We start from the raw sequence: 22,139 nt of genomic DNA on the forward strand, positions 1-22,139 counted from the left end.
TTTGTAAATTACAAACTAGTTAAACTTTAACAAAATTTTAACAAAAATTATATTTATTATTTTTTATTATCTTATTTTTTTCTATTTTTTAATTACTTTTTTATTTATTTATTATTTATTGTTTACTTATTATTTTTTTCCTCATTTATTTTGTGTATTATCATGAATATTAATTATTATTAATACATATTATAATTTATTATTACTTCAATTAAAATAATTAAAACAATTAACATCCAAAATATTAAAAAAGTAAATATTTGAATTTTTATAAAAAGGGAAATACCACCGGGAATCCCCTGTAAATGAAAATTTCTTTTTTATGGTTTTTTAATTATTTTTCAAACTAAAATGTCGTATAACGGTAAATTAAGTAAAACTTTGTATTACAAACTCGAATTAAATAATTTACTTTGTATACTAATGGGATATAACAATTAATCTGCAATGTTTTTAATTGAAAAAATTATTGAAAATTTGAATTTAGCGCGCTTAGTGAAAGTGCGCACGCGCGCGTGGTCCGAAATTCAAAATGGCGCCGCAGCGGGAATTAGTCAATTGTCGTGTGTCAAACACATGCTTCTTTTTTCATAAACAAACTGTTGTTGTTATTGGTTACTTTCTCAGAAAGGTTGACAAAGAATTCACTTGCGAAAGAGTCGACGGTGTTAATGCGTGTAGAATGCAAATTGAAATTGCATCGAGAGTGACACTTGTATTTGTCGTTGTCGCTCTCCTACTGGTGGGGAGCCTGTGGGAAGGGAATGGCGTCTTTATTTAGTATAGGCTTTATACAGAGGTTAGTTGATCGTAGTGCGTCGACAGGTTGTGAAAAAGTAACATGTACATTTTGACAATTGAATCAAGTGAAGTTGAATAAAATGATTGGAAATTGACGTTGAGGTTAGAAAATGACAGTCGACAAGTTTCAATGGAATCGACGGACATGAGAGCAGCGTGTTTTGAATTAGTGTCGTTGACGTTTCTTGTGTCAGTGTCCTTCTCGTCTCTCTCTCCCTCCTTTGAATCTCAATTCATTTCATCATTGTCGCGAACAAGTGTTTAGAAAATATCCATCTCTCTCTCTCTCCTTTTCTCTTGTACGATGCCATATGACAGGTACGAGAGATGCAAGTGCTTCGAAACGAGATATTGGATGGCCAAAGGAATTTGACAAAATCTTTTTTGGTAAAATGAAATTCTAAAAGAATCACGTAATGAGGATAATAGAGGATTACAAGTGCAGGGACGAGAGCGATTTCCATCACGTTAGTGGGCTATGAGCGCTGACAATGGGGACGACTCCTTGGTAATTATTCTTACTTTCATTTTTTTTTCTTATGACCAATTTGATCTGGCTGATATTGTTACGTTCTCCGGAAGTTATAACTGGAGATTTGTTTGAAATTATCAGACCAGATGTAATTAAATTTTATTGAAAACTGCGAATAAAATTGGTGACTGGAAACATCTGTTCGTGGGGTGTCTGTATAGAGCTTCGGTTCCTTTTGGAACCTGCTGTGCTTCCGGTTACCGGTACTTAATTAATTTTATAGACTGGCTTTAAACAATTTATTACCTTCACTTTTTATTGTTCTACATTTTTTTTAAATTCTCTATTGTATTTTCTAGATTCTCATATAACTCAAGAAAAGTAACCGAATTTTATTACAAAAATTAATTTCGTAAAAACCATTTTCACATTTTTAATATTTAAATTTTTTGTTTTAATTTATTAAAAGTATTTTTTAAATTGATTCTCTAATTAATAATTTTATTCTAAATTAATAACTAAAGGATAAATTTCAAAAATACTGTTTATTATACAATAAAATTTCATTCTCTTCTTATTTACAAATAAAAGAAATTTGTTATTATTTCATTTCTTTCAAGTGTTATCAAGGTCAGTGTGTTTCTCGATTTTTCTACAAATACCAAACATATTTATTTGATTCTTTCTTTATATCTTTCTTGATTTTGAATTTTTTAAATTTTAATTCAATACAAATTGAAGATAATAAAAAATAAAAGCTAATTATTTTTTATATGCTTCTTTATACATAAAATAAATAAATAAATCGTTGGTTGAGATATGGTCTTAAATAAATATTTATTTAACAAAATTTACATTCAAAAATTTTATAATTTATTTTTATACGTGACGCAATATTTTATAATAAAATTATTAATTTTAATAAAGTTTTTTCGGCTTCAATATTTACAAACATGATTCTACTGAAATGGAAAATAATGTAAATTAAACATTTACGTAGGAATTAATTTTTTTTAATACACAAAATAATTTTTTGTACAAAATATAAATTAAAAAGAAGTGAAAAAATTGTCCTTCATTTAAACATTCTAAACTTTAGAAACAATTTAAAGATTCAGAATTTCAAATACAAATAATTTTTTTATTTCAACTTGAACGATAAGTTTTTTGTTGAACTTGAATTTTATTACAAATTAAATATTTGTTTATTTATTTATTTATTAATGTAAAATATTATAAATACAATTGTTCATTTTCATACGTTTAAAATAATTAGATACATTTTTTTGCTGTTTTTTTGTACTATTAAAAAAAGGCAGTGAAAAAAATATTTTTCCTTTGAAAAGATAACATTTAGTTATTTATGTTAGAAACCTCATTTTAGTGTTGGTCCCGAGAAAATTCTTAATTATCTATTTATTCATTTTCTCATTAAAAAAAAAACTTGAAATAACTTGTTGAAGATAATCTTTTACAATAACGCAATGTGTAACCATTATTTCTTTTCTTATTCAAAGATTTATTTACTTTTTGTAAATAATATTTTTTTCTTAATTTTTATTTAAATTTTTTTCCGCGTATTTTTAAGCTCCAATTTTTAATATCTGTAAAGTAAACTTTGCTCTATTCAAAGTGAAGTTTACAAATTTTTAATGAAATTAACTTCGAAAATTGTGAAATTTACTCCAAAATTGGTCAAAATTGCTAAACTAAACTTCGGTGAAATTCACAACATGTTTATGATCAATAATTAAAAGAAAATAATATTTTTTCTAACGAAATGAAGAAAACGGTGCAAAACTTTTTTTAAATGAAAACAAAAATCTAAAATAATATAAAAATATTTTCTCTACAAAAAGTTATAAAAATATTTATATATATATAAAAATATTTTTTACGTAAAAATTTTAATATATGAAAATAACTTTTATACAAAGTTTACAAAAATTAAAGTATAAAATTATTTTTTGTACAAAAAATTGTAAGAATTTAAATATAAAAATATTTTTTCTTCTAAATTGTTGATTATATAAATTATCTAAATCTAAATTAGTGAAAATTCGTCAGCTAATTAAAAATAGTAATGATTTTCACTAACTTAGTAAAATTTTGCTACTTAATTTAGTAGTTTTAATTTTATTAATTTGAACTATTTACTTAAGTTTTAATATTGAAAACTACTATACAAATTAATGGAAATTTTTACTAATTTAAATTAGTTGATGACATTTTGCTAATTTAGAGATTCAGAAAGAGAACGTTGAGTAAACGTCACCAAAACGTCAGAATGAAAATGAAGTGAAAATATATGTAAATTTTTGAGAATGAGTTCAATGAACGTAATTGAAATTATTTTCTTTTGAGATGCAATTGAACTTCTTTTGTATTAGAAATAAAAAAAGGAAGGCAATAAATGCGAACGGGACGTAAAAATGCTTTAGACTTTTGCCCCACCCTATTAATTTCGTCAAGTTGAGAGGCTAAGCAATTTGTTCTCTTCTAGACGACATTCTATTCAATTTACTGGTATTACATGTTCAAGCCCTTTTCTTGTATTCTGTTATTTGATTTCGCAAATTGAATTCGTATTTATCAAGGAATACGAAAAATACTATCATTTAAATATTTTCAGCTATTTGGACAAAATATTTTATTTTTACATGTAAAATAATTTTATTCTACAATCTAAATATTTTTATAGATTTGTCTCTAAAATAAAGATGAAAAACGTATTAAATTTTGAAACTATGTAAATTATTCTTTATAACACGTGACGTAATATTATTATAATAATATTTAATTTTGAAACAGAAAGCTTGTTGATTTGAACGTTCAGACTTTTAAGGACATAAATTGGAAATATTTTCCAAATTTCGTTCATGAAATTATTATCTTTAATTGCCCAGAAAATTATTTTTTTGATTCTGAATTTTGATGAAGCGTAGAGTTAAAAAATAGCTTCTTTTATTGTAATAGTAGCCCAGTTTGACGATATTATTATTTATATTGTCAAGTGCAAAAATATTTCTAAAAAATTGAACTGAAGGAAGGAATTCTGTTTTGATATCGTATAATTCAAATTCAAATCCTTGTATTATGATTCTGACGCAAAAAACAGGATATGATTCTTATTAGGATAAGACTTTAGAGTCAATATTTTATACGAGAAAAATTTGAATTTAGATGATCAAATGAAAATTTTGTTATTTGAATCTTGTGAATCCTGAAATTTCTATTTTATGGAAAGATTTATTCCTTTTCTTCCTTCAGTTTTTTTTTCATATCTACATAAGAATTTAAAAGTTATATATACACACGGTGGTTGTTTTGTTATACACTGGTTGCTGTAAAGAAAGTTTCAAAATTTTCGTTCAGACAAAAGTCATTTATTTCCCCCGGAAAGATTTCTTAACGAGCCAAAAATTTGTATTCTAAGAAACAAATAAAAACTCTTTGAAAAATAAGATTTCATCAAAATCTTACCTTTGCTTTGAGAATGTAAAGTAATACGTGTCAAGTCTAACGAGGCGCGTCGTGGAATGCAGAGCGAGAGAAGTTCGCATTCTGTGTTCGAACTTTACAGTTTTGTCGAGAGAAAAGGAAAAGGCCGAGGTTACAATAGACATTGATTATATATAGTAACGTTAATCAACGAAAGACAAATCTCTATCGTTTTCAAATTAGAACACGAGAAGAAATTTGATAGGAACCAATGAAAATTGATTGGGTTGACAAAAATTTGGTTGGGAAAATTAGAGATTCTTGTGGACCAAAGAAAAATTGGACAGAAGTAATAAAAGTTTTCTTAGATGCACAAGAGTTTGATTAGAAAAAAAGAAAGTTTTCGTGGACCAACAAAAAATTTGGGTTGAAATTATGGTAGGATGAATAAACCAATAATTTGATTGGACCAAAAGTTTTCTTGGTCCAACGAAAAATTGTTTATAGGACGACTAAAAATGTTTGTCAACGAACAAGAAATTGGTTATGACAATTAAAAATTCTTTTGGACCAACAACAAACTTATTGTATTTAGAATTTTAATTTTTGTAAATATTTCATATTTTTATATATAAATATTTTTAAAGAATATTCTCTTCTTCTTAAAGAAACAGGTTGAGGAGGTTAAAGTTTTGAACGTTCAAATCAACAAAAATTTGGTAGGAACGATAAAATGTTTTTATAGACTAAGAAATATTTGGTTCAATCTACAACAGTTTTCTTAAGCTACCAAAAATAATTGGTGAGAACTACTAAAAATTTTCTAGTATCGACAAAAATTTGGTTAGAACTATTAAATGTTTTCGTGGACTAACAAAAATTTGAAGGGCACTAATAAGAATTTTTTTGGACCAATCAAAATTTGATTAGAACTACTAAACATTTTTGTGAAAAAAAAAATATTTGAAGAAACATTTGAAAGTTTTTTTGGATTAACACAAAACTTGTTTAAAAAAAATTTAAATTGTTTTTTTGAAGCAGCAAAGAAATTTGGGTGCAACTACAAATTTTCTTTGATCAACACAAAATTTTGTTGGAAATACTTAAAATTTTCTTGGACCAACAAAAATTTGTTTGGAGTTACTAAATAATCTTGGAACTAATAATAATTTTGAAGGTCTGTGAAGCTGGCCGAACCACTTTTATAAAAATGAATTTAAATTATACCATTAATTAGTGCTCAATTAGTGCTATTTTTGTACCATATTGCCGAATTTAGTGCTCAATGTTTATTTAAAAAAAACAATGGTTCTGCTGAGTGAACGTTCCGCTGGCCGGACCATAACGAAAAACGCTTTAAAAACGCCAACAGAATATTTATAAATAGCCTATTATTTAGTGCTCAATTAGTGCTCAAAGATTAACAAAATAAAAAATTTTTTTATTAATTATTTATTTAAAAAAAAAAAAATTTTTTGAATGAGTGAGTAATCCGTTAGCCAGACCATAACGAAAAACGCAATAAAAACACCAACAAAATATTTATCGATAGCCTATTATTTAGTGCTCAATTAGTGCTCAAAGATTAACAAAATAAAAATTTTTTAATTAATTATTTATTTAAAAAAAATTTTTTTTCGATTGAGTGACTAATCCGCCAACCGCACCATTACGACAGACACGTCAAAAATCACAACAAAATATTTATCAATACCCTAAAATTTAGTGCTCAATTAGTGCTTAAATATTAACACAATAAAAAATTGTTTATTAATTATTTATTTATAAAAAACATTTCTTCGAAAGAGTGAACACGTTAAAAATGTTTTAAATTCGTTTTATAATTCGTTTTCTTAGCCTATAATTTAGTGCTCAAATAGTGTTCGCAGATTAAGAAAATAAAAAATTTTTTTTATTAATTATTTATTTAAAAGAAAAACTTATTCAAATGAGTGAGCGAACCGCTATCCGCACCATTACGAAAAACACATTAAAAACGCCAACAAAATAGTTATCAATAGCATATTATTTAGTGCTCAATTAGTGCTGAAAGATTAACACAATTCAAAATTTGTTTATTAATTATTTATTTAAAAAACTAACTTATTAGCTTATTACTAACTCAGCGATCCGCTGGCCGGACCATAACGAAAAACACGTTAAAAACGCCAACAGAATATTTACAATTAGCCTATTATTTAGTGCTCAAAGATTAACACAATTCAAAATTTGTTTATTAATTATTTATTTATAAAAAACATTTCTTCAATAGTTCTAGAGTTCCTGATAGTTTTTAGAAATAGTTCCGGCAATTAAATAGTAAAAAATAAGTTTTTTCATAATAGGGGGCCAACTTCACGCAGTCCCTCACTATTGAAAAAGTGGATTTATAATTAGAGTTTTGAGTTGTTTTAATAGAGTTCTAGAGTTCCCTTCCTTTTCAAAAAATCTAAAATGTTACGTTACAAGAGTTCTAATCAGATTTCTGTGAGCCCCCAATACTGTTCGATAAAATAACTATAATAGGTAACAATTTTCTTAAGACCCAAAAACTACTGAATTACAAGACCTTAAAGTTTCAAAAAAATTCATTTTTTTGTTAAATTTAGAGTTCTAAGAGTTCTGATGAGAGTTCTGCGAGCCCCCAATAGTGTTCGATAAAAAACCCTGAAACCAATTTTTTCAAAACCTAAAAACTATTAAACTACAAGACTTTTATGTTTCAAAAGAAATTTGGTTTTTTTAAATTGAAAGTTCTATGAGTTCTAATCAGAGTTTTGTGAACCCCCAATAGTGTTTGATAAAAAACCCTAATAAGAATTTTTTCAAAACCTAAAAACTACATAACTACAAGACATTGAAGATTCAAAAAAATTTGTTTTTTTTAAATTAAGAGTTCTTGTAGTTCTGATCAGAGTTCTGTGAGCCACCCATGGAGTTCGAGAAAAAACCCTAATAACAATTTTCTCAAAACCCAAAAACTACTGAATTACAAGACTTTAAGGTTTGAAATTAATTTGTTTTTGAATAATTGAATAAGTTCAAACACTTAGTCATGTAAAGTTGGCACTACTTTTTAAAAAAATCAAAATTTTAACAAGAGTTCTGGGCACTTTAGCAATAGTTCTCGAGTTCTATAACGATTATTATTTAAATAGTTCTGATGATTGACAAAAAAAGCGACAATGAAAAAACTTGGTGTTAACTTTGCATAGAACTATTATTTATGCAAAAAAGAGTTTTGTTCTCATATTCTGAAAGAGAATAAAGAGTTCTACAGTTCTCTACCAAAAGAACAAGAGTTCTGCAAAATTTCGAAAGTTATTAACAAATTAACCCCTTGGCTATCAACGAGATTTCCACTGTTCGGGCCAAAAGTTTGTTGAAAAAATTTTTAATGGATTTTTATGAAACTTGGTACCTTAAGGTTTCTAGGGTCGCTGATTATAATATATAATAATATATTATATAATATTATCTCTCTATATTACAAAAAGATATCGCCGCCGCTGTTTCAAGATTTTTTGACCTACAGGTCGAGAGTTGACCTGTAGTTTTCCCCTCAAAATTTAGGTCAATTTTGAGGACTGTTTTGACCTAGACGTCAACATTTGACAAACAATTTTCGCTACCCTCAAAATGTAGGTCAATTTTGAGGGCAGTTTTGACCTACGCATCAAAATTTGACAAAGAATTCCCGCTACCCTAAAAATTTAGGTCAAGTTTGAGGGCAGTTTTGACCTAGACGTCAAAATTTGTCAAACAATTTCCGCGCGCAGACTTAATGATGAGGTGAAGTTTGCCATCTGACCTAACAATGTAAGGTAATTTTATAATTGTGTTTGCTCTTACACCTATCATTTTGACCTAATTTTGACGTTTCATTTTTTACTCTCTCATTTAGTTACGTCATAATCTATGTGTAATTTGACTTTTATTTAACTACAACTTAAAGGGTTAATCTGACATCAGTATGATAATTTTTGGTAAAATCAAATGTCAATAAATACCCTGACATTAGCTGATGAATTTAATTTTTATAGTTTATTAAAATTTTTATATATTTTTTTACTTTTATTTTTTTATACAGGGGAGGATGGGGCAAGGATAGTAAGTTTTTGCTTATGCTCAAAAATCGAGTAATTCATGGTATATTCGCATTTTAACACCAAAAGATGATAGTAAAAATTGGAAGTCAATCTGTCACCATTTGCGAAGTTAGGAGTTTATTTTTGAAAATAGTCTATTTTGCTAAAATGTCAACGTTATGTTTATCATATTGTTTTCTATATTAGAGTTTCAGAATATTTATTTACGTAAGTGTTTTTCGGAGTGGAATTTCCTGCTGAACACGAATATTGTATTTATTTTCAAATTAATTCACGTCGTTCCTTAAAATTTAAAAAAAACTGAAATATGCGCTCAAGGGGCAAGGATAGTTATAGAGATAATACGGCACGGTAAAATCCTGTTAATGCCATTGCAAATTTTAAAAAAGTGTTTAATTGTTCTTTTTAGGTTGATATACATAATGGTGCGTAATTATATATGTAAAACAAAGCTTATTGACCAAGCAATTGGTAGTTGTCTGAAGATTTGGGGTTCACAAAACTCTGATTAGAACTCATAGAACTTTCAATTTAAAAAAACCAAATTTCTTTTGAAACATAAAAGTCTTGTAGTTTAATAGTTTTTAGGTTTTGAAAAAATTGGTTTCAGGGTTTTTTATCGAACACTATTGGGGGCTCGCAGAACTCTCATCAGAACTCTTAGAACTCTAAATTTAACAAAAAAATGAATTTTTTTGAAACTTTAAAGTCTTGTAATTCAGTAGTTTTTGGGTCTTAAGAAAATTGTTACCTATTATAGTTATTTTATCGAACAGTATTGGGGGCTCACAGAAATCTGATTAGAACTCATAGAACTTTCAATTGAAAAAAAAAAAATTTCTTTTAAAACATAAAAGTCTTGTAGTTTTGTAGTTTTTAGGTTTTGAAAAAATTGTTATAAGAGTTTTTTATTGATCTAGATGGGGGGCTAACGGAACTCTAATTAGAACTCTTGTAACGTAACATTTTAGATTTTTTGAAAAATTCTCGTGTTTTCAATTATTTGTTTATGACTTCGGATTATCAGAACTATTCAGTCATGTAAAGTTGGCACTACTTTTTTGAAAAATCAAAAATTTTACAAGAGTTCTAGGCACTTTGGTAATAGTTCTAGAGTTCTCTAACGATTATTTAAATAGTTCTGATGATTAACAATAAAAAAAGCGACAATGAAAAATCATAGTTCTAACTTTGCATAGCACTATGATTTTTGCAAAAAAGAGTTCTGACCTAATATTCTGAAAGAGAATAAAGAGTTCTAGAGTTCTTTACTAAAAAAACAAGAGTTCTGCAAAATTTCAAAAGTTATTAACAAATTAAAAAAACATATGAAAATAATATTTTGCAAGTTCTGAATAGAGTTCTAGCATCGTTGCGAAGAGTTCTATAAGTATGTCTAATGACATTTTGTTCTAAATCCAAAATCAAAAAAGTTACGGGACTATGAAGTTTTTTAAAATTTTCAAAATTTAAAATTCAGAGTTCTGAGAGTTTTGTAAAGAGTTCTGGCATCGTCATAAAGAGTTGTATAAGTATTTCTAGTGACATTTTGTTTTAAATCCAAAATCAAAAAAGTTACAGGACTTTGAAATTTTCATAAATTTTCAAAATTTTAAAATTCAGAGTTCTGAGAGTTCTGAAAAGAGTTCTGGCATCATCATAAAAAGTTCTATAAGTATTCCTAATGACATTTTGTTTTAAATCCAAAATCAAAAAAGTTACAGGACATTGAAATTTTAAAAAAATTTGAAAATTTGAAAATTCAGAGTTCTGAGAGTTCTGAAAAGAGTTCTGGCATAATCATAAAGAGTTCTATAGGTATTCTTAATGACATTTTGTTTTAAATCCAAAATCAAAAAAGTTAGAGGACTTTGAAATTTTCATAAATTTTTAAAATTTTTAAATTCAGAGTTCTGAAAGTTCTGAAAAGAGTTCTGGCATCATTAAAAAGAGTTCTATAAGTATTCCTTATGACACTTTGTTTTAAATCTAGAATCCAAAAAATTACAGAACTTTAAAATTTTCAAAAAATTTAAAAATTCAGAGTTATGATTAGAGTTCTGGCATCATAATAAAGAGTTCTATAAGTTAGTATTCCTAATGACATTTTGTTTTAAATCCAAAATCAAAAAAGTTACAGGACTTAACTGTTTGAGGAAAGTGCAACATGATTGTCCCAAAATTATTAAACATTAAATCCTCAGAATTCTGAATTTTTAATTTTTTTAATTTCTTGAAATCTTCAAAGTCCTGTAACTTTTTTGATTTTGGATTTAAAACAAAATGTCACAAGAAATTCTTATACAACTCTTTATGACGATGCCAGAACTCTTTACAAAACTCTCAGAACTCTGAATTTTAAATTTTGAAAATTTTAGAAAACTTCATAGTCCCGTAACTTTTTTGATTTTGGATTTAGAACAAAATGTCATTAGACATACTTATAGAACTCTTCGCAACGATGCCAGAACTCTATTCAGAACTTGCAAAATATTATTTTCATATCTTTTTTTAATTTGTTAATAACTTTTGAAATTTTGCAGAACTCTTGTTTTTTAGTAAAGAACTCTAGAACTCTTTATTCTCTTTCAGAATATTAGGTTAGAACTCTTTTTTGCAAAAATCATAGTGCTATGCAAAGTTAGCACTATGATTTTTCATTGTCGCTTTTTTTATTGTTAATTATCAGAACTATTTAAATAATCGTTAGAGAACTCTAGAACTATTGCAAAAGTGCTCAGAACTCTTGTAAAATTTTTGATTTTTCAAAAAAGTAGTGCCAACTTAACATGGCTCAACTATTCGAATAAAATGTAGGGAACTCTAGAACTCTATTAGAACAACTCAAAACTCTAATTATAAATCCACTTTTTCAATAGTGAGGGACTGCGTGAAGTTGGCCCCCTATTATGAAAAAACTTATTTTTTACTATTTAATTGCCGGAACTATTTCTAAAAACTATCAGGAACTCTAGAACTATTGAAGAAATGTTTTTTATAAATAAATAATTAATAAACAAATTTTGAATTGTGTTAATCTTTGAGCACTAAATAATAGGCTAATTGTAAATATTCTGTTGGCGTTTTTAACGTGTTTTTCGTTATGGTCCGGCCAGCGGATCGCTGAGTTAGTAATAAGCTAATAAGTTAGTTTTTTAAATAAATAATTAATAAACAAATTTTGAATTGTGTTAATCTTTCAGCACTAATTGAGCACTAAATAATATGCTATTGATAACTATTTTGTTGGCGTTTTTAATGTGTTTTTCGTAATGGTGCGGATAGCGGTTCGCTCACTCATTTGAATAAGTTTTTCTTTTAAATAAATAATTAATAAAAAAAATTTTTTATTTTCTTAATCTGCGAACACTATTTGAGCACTAAATTATAGGCTAAGAAAACGAATTATAAAACGAATTTAAAACATTTTTAACGTGTTCACTCTTTCGAAGAAATGTTTTTTATAAATAAATAATTAATAAACAATTTTTTATTGTGTTAATATTTAAGCACTAATTGAGCACTAAATTTTAGGGTATTGATAAATATTTTGTTGTGATTTTTGACGTGTCTGTCGTAATGGTGCGGTTGGCGGATTAGTCACTCAATCGAAAAAAAATTTTTTTTAAATAAATAATTAATTAAAAAATTTTTTATTTTGTTAATCTTTGAGCACTAATTGAGCACTAAATAATAGGCTATCGATAAATATTTTGTTGGTGTTTTTATTGCGTTTTTCGTTATGGTCTGGCTAACGGATTACTCACTCATTCAAAAAATTTTTTTTTTTTTAAATAAATAATTAATAAAAAAATTTTTTATTTTGTTAATCTTTGAGCACTAATTGAGCACTAAATAATAGGCTATTTATAAATATTCTGTTGGCGTTTTTAAAGCGTTTTTCGTTATGGTCCGGCCAGCGGAACGTTCACTCAGCAGAACCATTGTTTTTTTTAAATAAACATTGAGCACTAAATTCGGCAATATGGTACAAAAATAGCACTAATTGAGCACTAATTAATGGTATAATTTAAATTCATTTTTATAAAAGTGGTTCGGCCAGCTTCACAGACCTTAATTTTGACGTCGGTGAAGTTCGCAACGTTTATGATCAACGATTGAAAAAAAAAATTATTTTCCTACGAAAAAGAATAAAATTTTTTGTTCACAAATATTTCTTTTGTAAATCATTATTCAACATACTAACCAAAATATTTTCTATACAAAAATTAATAAAAATTTGCTTAAAAAATATTTTTCTTATGAAATCGTTGATTATAAACGTTGTGAACTTCACCAACGTTAATTTTGTTGGTACAGCTAAAAGTTTTCTCGGACTAACAAAAATGTTTGGAGCTACTAAATATTTTCATGGATCTACAAAACTTTGGACGGAACTAATAAAAATTTTCTTGCACCAACAAAAATTTAAAAAGAACTGCTAAAACTTTTCGTGGAACAACAAAATTTGGTTATTTCAATCAAAACTTTTCCAGGAGTAACAACAAAATTTGGGTAGAGCAATGAAATGTTTTCTTGAACCATAAAAAAATTTGGTGCAACTACAAATTTTCTTTAATAAATCACAAAATTTGGTTAGATCTCCTAAACATTTTCGTGAATCGACAAAAAATTGGTTGGCACTGAAAGTGATTAGAATTTTTCTTGAATCATTAAAAATTTAGTTTGAAAACCTAAACATCTTCTTGAACTAATAAAAATTTTTCTGGTCTAATAAAAACTTGATTGCATCTGCGAAAGTTTTCTTAAACCAAAAAATATTTCGTTATAAAATTTAAAATTGCTAATAATTTTCTTTGAACCATTGAAATTTTCTGGGACAAACAAAAATTTTGTTGGGACTAATAAAAGTCTTCTCCGACCAACAAACATTTATGTGCAACTACAAATTTTCTTCATAATTAACAAATATTATTGTTGGAAATACTTAAAATTTTTTGGACCCACAAAAAATTTTCGATACTAACAATTTTCGTGAACCAACCAAAAAATGTTTGGAAGTCCTTTTAGTTTTTAAGTCTATAAGAAGTTTGGATAATTTATTTAAAAAATATTGATAAACCAACAAAGATTTGGATTTCCTTAGACCAAAAAATTGAAAAATTTTCGTCGATCAATAAAAATTTGGTTAAAAGTAGATACAGAAATATTTTTCGAACCAACAAAAATTTTGTTTGATAAAACTGAATGTTTTCTTGGAGCATAAAAGAGTTTGATAGCAAATAAAAATTTTCTCGGACGAGCAAAATATTTTGTTCCTTAAACAAAAAGTTTTTGATTGCATTATTAGCCAAACAGCTAAATATTCTATTAACCAAAAAAAAATTTCGATTACTTTTGTAAAAAGATATATTTTTAATAGATATCAAGCTTCGAATTTTTTTTGTCAAGAAAAGGAAGAAAAAAACTTTCTCTTAAAAAAAATCGTTTTTTCTTTCTTCGTATGTATTCGGAACATTTTTTCTAGGCGGATTAAATTGATTGATACTGAATTTGTAGTGATCGAATTAATTTTTGTTGTTTGTTTTTTGACATTAAGATAATGGGCGTTAAACTTCTTTTGAGTTAGCTGCAAAAGAATCACACTGTGCCATTAAATTCCTTAAACGTAGAATGGCATGCTTGTCATCTGTTGGTACTGTTATAGTCACAGTTTTTCCACTGCAAACAACAAATTCCGGTTCATCGTTTTAACTTAAACTCAATAGTTCTCTCTTCTTGGTGAATCAAGTCTTCTTCTTGCCAAGGAGATAAACCGGTCAACTATACAATATACATTAAATATAGTACCTCTTCTAGAATTTCACCTCATTTTCATTTAACTAAATTTTATTTATTTTTTCATTCATTTTCTTTATTTAGAAGAATTTTCATTGAATTGAATATTTATATACTTGATTTTTCTATTTAACAGAACGTTTATTTTTAAAATATATTAGAAAAAAACATTTATTTTATTTGTCAGAGTTATGAAACAGAATTTTTCTTCTTTCGTCAGATGTGATAAATTGCATTTATTTTTCTTTGGGAGAGAAAAGTTTTCTTCACACTGACAAAATTTTTTTTATATTTTTCATGAAAATATTATGCTCTTGAATTTTTTTTACAAACAAAAATATATGTGTGTAATTGAGAAACAGTTTTTAGTTCACAAATACTTATAAAAATTGAAATGATGAGAAATTGTTCTGTTGAAATGAATTTTCTTTATTTTTTTTTCTATCTCGCAATCTATGTAATTGATTTCTCCTTACTCGCGAATATGAATCATTTCAGACGCACGCAAGTGACAAAAGTTATTTTTTTTTCATAAAAATAGCGGATAAAACATTGTTTTGTTTTTCTTTTGTTCTTCAGCATTTGTTGTTTTTTATTCTAGTGGTTGTCCACTTAATTTATTTTATATTATTAATTATTGAAAAATTAATAATAATAGAATTAATCAAAAAATAAAATCGCTTTGCTTCAACCATAACAGCTCGGTTGTCCCGGTCAAAAAATTTATTTACCATTCGGATTTTATTTTTTGATTTAATATTTTTATTTACCCCGCAGTATATAAATTTTATTTATTTAATAATACTTCCTTCATTTTTTGCCATTTATTTCCCCTCGATTTTTTTTCTGCCCAAAATTAAAGGATAATAAACTTTGTAAGAATTTTATGGGAAATATTTCATGATAATATGGGAGGTTTTTTTTTGAAGTTCTCTTTTTTTTGTAGCGTTAAAATTATATTCGCTCTCTTACGGAAATTTCACGCCTGGGTAGTAAATAACATTCGCATTGCATTCACAATGTTATGTATAACATTGAATAAGGGAAAGAGAGAAGAAAAAGGGAAGAATCCATTCTCTCTTCTCCTCGATTTCAGAATGGAAATCCTTTCTTCTCACGTATCCGCGAATTAATGGCACTATGCGCGATATGTTGATTGCGTGGGAAGAGCTGTACATGTATACATATATACATAGTATAATAGTAAAGTAAATATACATATATATGAGTTGAATAATGCAGTCTGGAATATTAGGATGTCATTTCACTAAAATTAACTTTTATATTATTACACAATACTGCTAAAAACAATATGTATGCACATGGAAAGAAACGATCGGAAATTATTGTCTGGTGTGTACAATATTCTCTTTTTAGATTTATTGGAATGTATAATATAATAATAATTTATGTCGCATAGAACAATATTGTCCATCGAGTTTTAATTGTATTCATTGTGAATAGTGGAATTTAATCGTGAAACATATTAATTATTATGTGCTCATTATATTTAGATTCATAATATACAGGCCTATATATGGTTTCTTCATTTTTCATATTGGAGTGGTTTCTATAATTCATTTTTTGTCCACCGAACATGATCCCGAATCTAAAAATTGCCTACACCCACAGACAAAAAAAAAAGGATTTTGATAAAAGTGGGAATGAAGACTAAATAATTGAGAATTTCGAAAAAAAATTGGGATAATATCCCCAAAAACACATTTTCTGGATCTGTATCCCTGCTTTTCTCAAAATCCTGACGTACTACACAATTTCGGGACCTGGGATCGTGTTCAGCAAACAAAAATACATTAAAAACCACTCCGATATTAAAAATAACGGAAAAAATTTTTTTTGGTCTTCACCATCCCCCCTTGTTTTTTAAAGTCTCTGTTTTTTGGTCTTAAAGTGTACGGATGTATCACGCTTTAATTTAAAACCTCATAGAAGTCAAGCACGTCAGGGCATTGAGAAACAATATATTAAAACACTCAAAGACATGTTTTTTGGGGTTTTTACTCCCACAATACAAATAATCCTTAAAATGATGGGCAATTTTGGGACCCAGGATCGATTGGTGGACAATATTCCCAAAATCCGTTTCCCAAAAAAAACTTTTCCCAAAACAGTTTATCCCAAAATATTTTTTCCCAATGCTGGATTTTCCAAAAAATAATTTTCCCAAAAAATTTTCCTAATGTTATATTTTTTCCAAAATGTATATTTATTATTGCCAAATTAGTAGTAAATAATCACATTCGAACGTAATGTCCAAGTGATTGTAAATACGTAACAAGTTTGAAAAAATAATAGTTTGAGTAAATTCTAGATGGAAAAAATATTTGAATAAATTCTAGTTCGAACTAATAATAGTTCCAATAAATTTTATTTCGATAAAACAATAGTTTGAATAAAGTAAAAAGTATGGGCTATCAAATGTGTAAAAATCCAAAAAGATGTACATTGAAAAATAAATCTAAATCTAATAGTTTGAATAAATATAAATAGTATTTTGAAAAAATTCTAATTTCAATAAATTCTATTTCGAAAAAAACAATAATTTGAGTAAATTCTATTTCGAAAAAATAATAGTTTCAATAAATTTTTGTTTAAAAAAAATACTTTTAATAAATTGTAGTTTGAAAAAATAATAGTTTAAAAAAATTGTAGTTTGAATAAATTCTAGTTCGACAAATTAATAATTTCAAATTTCGAAACAAGACTACTTTCAATAAATTCTAGTTTGAAAAAATAATATAGTTTGAGTAAATTCTATTTCGAAAAAATAATAGTTACAATAAATTTTTGTTTGAAAAAATAATAATTTGAATAAATTGTAATTTGAAAAAATAATAGTTTGAGTAAATTCTAGTTTGAAATTTTTTTTTAATAAATTCTAATTCGAACAGATTGGTGGACAATGTTGGATTATTTTTTTTGGGAAATAAAATATTTGTAAATATAATATTGGGAAAAATTTTTTTTTGGAAAACATTTTTTGGGAGTAATTTTTTTTTGGGAAAATTGACCCCCCCACCCTCGGGATCGTGTACAGCGGACAAAAATACATTGAAAACCACTCTGATATCAAAAATAAATCTTTTTTTGTTTTTTACCCCCACTTTTTTCAAAATCTGCTGTTTTATATTAGTCTTGCCTATATGGGTCTTAAAGTGACACTTTTCAAAATACATTTTTTTAAAAACTCGAAATTACAGTTACAAAAACTAAAAAACTTATTTAATTTTGAAAAGTTAACATCTTTAAAAAACTAACATTGTCTTGCGTTGTACTCGATTTATACTCTTTTGTGTCAAAACTCATTTTTTAATAACCTCAAAATTCCGGGCACACATCCATAAATTTTTTTTTAAATCTGAAAATTTAATATTTTTAAAAAGCAAATATTGTCCTGCATTGTCTTCGATTTGTAATATTGTGAGCCGAATATCATTTATTGAAAAACTCAAAATTCCGGGCACAAACATAAAAAAAATTAAAAAAAAAAAATTAAAAGAAAACATAAATTTTGGTGCTAAATTGTTCTGAACTTGTGTTTTGTTATTTTCTGAAAATCTCAAATTCCAAGTAAAACAGAGGCGGATCCAGACAAGGTTTTTTTGGGGAGGGCATCCATAAAAAATCAATTTAATGTTATCTCTTTCTATCTCATAGGAATATTTGACTCTTGGGGGGGGGGCAAGCACCCGTGGTTCCCCTCTTGGATCCGTTACTGAAGTAATATAATTAGAAACCTTTTCTTTTGTCCCCTAAAATAAAAATTTAAAAAAAATAATCTTGTACCAAATTGTGCCCTTTTGTTCAATTGAGGCATTTCAAAAGCAGGATTTTCCAAGAACATTTAAAAAAAATTATTTTTTCCCTTAAAAATACTAATTAATTTAAATAATAAAGGAATAAACGTGAAGTGTTACTAAAGTTTAAAATAATTTTATTTAAAAATACTGAAGTAATTTTTGGTTTTTGAAAAAATGCAGTTCACATCTTATACCTCAAAAGAATAAAAATTGAAAAGTAATTTAAATTATATAAGAATAATTTTATTTGAAACTTTTTAAATATTAGGTTATACGCAAAACGCAATTAATTCAAAATTTTTTTAACAATTTAAATTTTATAAAGTTATATTAACCCAGAGTAATAAATAATAATATAAAATATATTTTTCTTCCTTTATTATTTATTATTTATTTCATTTTATTTGCGAGTGAGTTTTCTTGACACCTGATGAACAGTTTGTGCATTATTCTGGCGCGAAATTTGAATTAAACGAAATAAAAGATCCAGTTATGTCAGGATAATTATTACACTGGAGCTTCACTTATTTTCACTAAGTTCAAAAAAACTGAAAGGCAAAGTCGCACTTATTTTCACTCTGAAACGTAACATTCAAATTGATTTGATTGGTGGATTATTTAACATCAACCAATGAGAACGCACGGAGAACCTTTTAACTGAAAATAAGTGAGACTGGAAATAGTGAAAATAAGTGCGACTACAAATAAGTGAGACTGAAAATAAGTGAAGCTCCAGTGTATTATATAGTGTAATTTTTAGGTTTTAAAATTGAAAGAAACTTTAATATTGGTATTGAATAATATGAAAGTAGATGAATTGAAAAAAAACCTTTTTAATGTATTTCACTTTGTGGAAGTCATATTGATGATAAAAGGGCAAAGATGCAATTATTACTTTCAGAGCCACGTTCTTTTTTATCAGTGTTTCGCAATCGTGCTTGTTTAAAATTGATTTTGATGAGAATCAATGAAATATGACATTTTAAATTGAAGTGTTGTGTTTCTCATCATTTATTAGAAAATATTTTTTATTGTATATATTTGTGTCTTTTTAAAATGTAGGTTAAAGAAAAAAATTTATATCTTAATTTTGAAAATTAAGTAAACAGATTTCTTACTTTCTTCAAAAAATTATATCGTTTGTTTATAAGGAGTTTTACTTAACATTAATTATTATTAATAATGAAAATAATTTCTACGAAGAAATATCAATAATTTTGATAATAAAAATGTCCTAGTTTATATAATTATGTAATTATTAAACGATTGATAAACTGAATATTCCTTTATTGTAAATATTGAAATAGCCACTGATTGGAAGTTAATTGCCAATTAATTTGATCTAAATGTTTACTTACAACTCTCTGGTCAGTAATATTTAGGTGATTGTTATATCCATAATTGACTAGTATTTATATCTATATTATTTTAGTCTAACATTTTTTTAAAATTTTTTGATAAGTATTTCACAATCTATAAATATTTCTTGCAGGGTCCTTTTATCAAATGTTTATAGCTCCCTGAAGTTAGCGTCAAACGCTGTATATCGTAAATCGTTTTATTCGCAAAAACGAAAAGATAAAACTATTGTTTCAAAGATTTTAGGCTAAAAATAAAACCTGAAAATAATTTAACCTTATGAGTGAATAAAAGAAGCGAAATTAGTGTCATTTTCATTTCTAAAAAGTAAAAATTTCGAATAATGGTTTTCGGCGTTGAGCGTCGACGCTGACTTCAGGGGCTTTCACAGGAGCCTTAGATTGTTACTAAAAAAAATTTTTCTATTTTAATTTTAATGAATTATTTTTGACACAATTAATTGCTATTATAAAATAGTTTAAATTTGATTTATTTTGGTATTTTAAAATTTTTTTATTGCATTTTGCCATTTAATTGTCCATTACTTATTTATTTTTATGAAAGAATTGGCAATATTTAACTAAAATTGATGTTAAAATTCCACGTGTTACTAATTAATGACTTGTAACGGAAGTTAAAGTGTGCACTTGAACTTGTATATTGTGTACGGTAAATTAGCAACTGGTGATTTAACGTACACGTTATCTGTTGAAGGGCACGCTTTTGTTGTGACAATAAAGCTACTCGAATGTGACAAAGAGTCTATAGTTGCGTGTGCCTGAGCTTGTCAATTTCAATAGGAAATTTCGCGACTTTATAGGCAATCGGGTTGTAAAATAGGCGTGGGTCATATATATGTATATATATATTTACAACCGAACGTCGCGTGAGTCACATAAAAACTCCTACGTTAGTCAAATAAGTTTTGCTCAAGGACTCAAATTTTATAGTGTATATAATATTTGAAAACAACTTTATATACAAGGTTTCTTTTCTTTCTTTTTTTATTGTCTATTTTGGTCTCTTATAAAAATTTATTGGATTTCTTCATTTTTTCCCTTAAGGATACATTTTCAATTATCGAAACATTATTCGAGAAATAATTTAAAACAATAATTATTGAATAAAAAAAAATCGGAGCAATGCGAGTTGTATTTGCACTGAAACCGTTCTGTACACAAATGTTAAAACTTGATATACAAACGAATTTAATAATTAAGTAAAAAGTTAAAGCAAAAATTCAAAAATATTTTCCAGAAAAGAACAATTTTTTACATCTTAAATGCATAAAAAAATAGAAAAAGATTTTTCCCCGGTTCGCCTTTCAGAAACTGTATTTATAAACGTGAATTCACAGGATCATAAATTCAGGGTTGCCAAGCAAACTAGAAACCTGAAAAACCTAAAAATGTCAGGGAATTTTCTAAACCTTAAAAAAATCTAGAAAAGTCAGGAAATTTTGATAGAAATCCTGGAAAATTGTTGTTTTCTAAAAGTTATTGTGTTTATTTTTGAAATCTAATTTTTACTTAAATATTTCAAAATTAATTCAATTTTGAGTTGCGTTTAGAATTTTCATAAGTAGATGAACTTCAAAAGGTTTTAATTTGAAATTTTGTAAAATTACAATTTTACTTTCAATTAATTTAATTAGAAATTTTAGAATACCTAGATTTTTAAAAAATTCAATTAACTAAAATTCTTCTGAAATTAGTTAAATTTTTTAATATTTTTAATTGATTATTGAAAATAATGGATTTATAAAAGAATTTTAGTTAAAAACACTAAGACAAATTGAATTTTGAAGTAATTACAAATGATTGCAGAAATTCAATTATTTTCAAAAGAATAGTAAAATTCTTCTCAGAAATTCAATTATTTTTAAAAATTTTCATAAAATTCTTGGCACAATTTTAATTGTTTTCAAAAACTTTCCTCAATTCAATACTTATTAATATGTACTTCTTTAATAAAAATTCCCCATTAATGAAAAAATATTTTATTAATAAAATTCTACGCAAACATTTCATTATTTTCACAAATAATAAAAATGTCCCAGGAATTCAATTTTTTACGAATTATTTTTATAAATAATAACATTTTTTACAGGGATTCAATTATTTTTATAAATAATGAAACTCATCCCAGACTTTCAATTATTTTCAATACAATTTTAATGGAATACTTCGAAAAATATAAATATTTTTAAAAAATTTATTAAAATTTATCAAAAAAATTCAATTATTTTAAAAATCTTTGCCTATATTTTCAATACATTTTTAATTAAATTTCTTCAAAGAATTAAATTATTATAAAAAATTTTAATGAAATTCTTTG

The 22,139-nt window shown here is 26.2% G+C and overlaps 1 protein-coding gene across 1 annotated transcript in view; it reads left to right on the top strand.

The window, feature by feature from the left end:
• The first annotated feature begins 549 nt into the window (after positions 1–549).
• The window catches only part of LOC122507305 (ral guanine nucleotide dissociation stimulator), an 86,309-nt gene continuing 64,719 nt past the window's right edge, over positions 550–22,139 (top strand). The window contains exon 1 of the mRNA XM_043619929.1: positions 550–1,309. Within this exon, the coding sequence (XP_043475864.1) occupies positions 1,280–1,309 (30 nt within the window). The 5' untranslated portion in view covers positions 550–1,279. The remainder of the gene's footprint in view (positions 1,310–22,139) is intronic.

Source organism: Leptopilina heterotoma, unplaced genomic scaffold (genome assembly GCF_015476425.1).
Source record: "Leptopilina heterotoma isolate Lh14 unplaced genomic scaffold, ASM1547642v1 Lhet_46, whole genome shotgun sequence".
Lineage (NCBI taxonomy): Eukaryota > Metazoa > Arthropoda > Insecta > Hymenoptera > Figitidae > Leptopilina > Leptopilina heterotoma.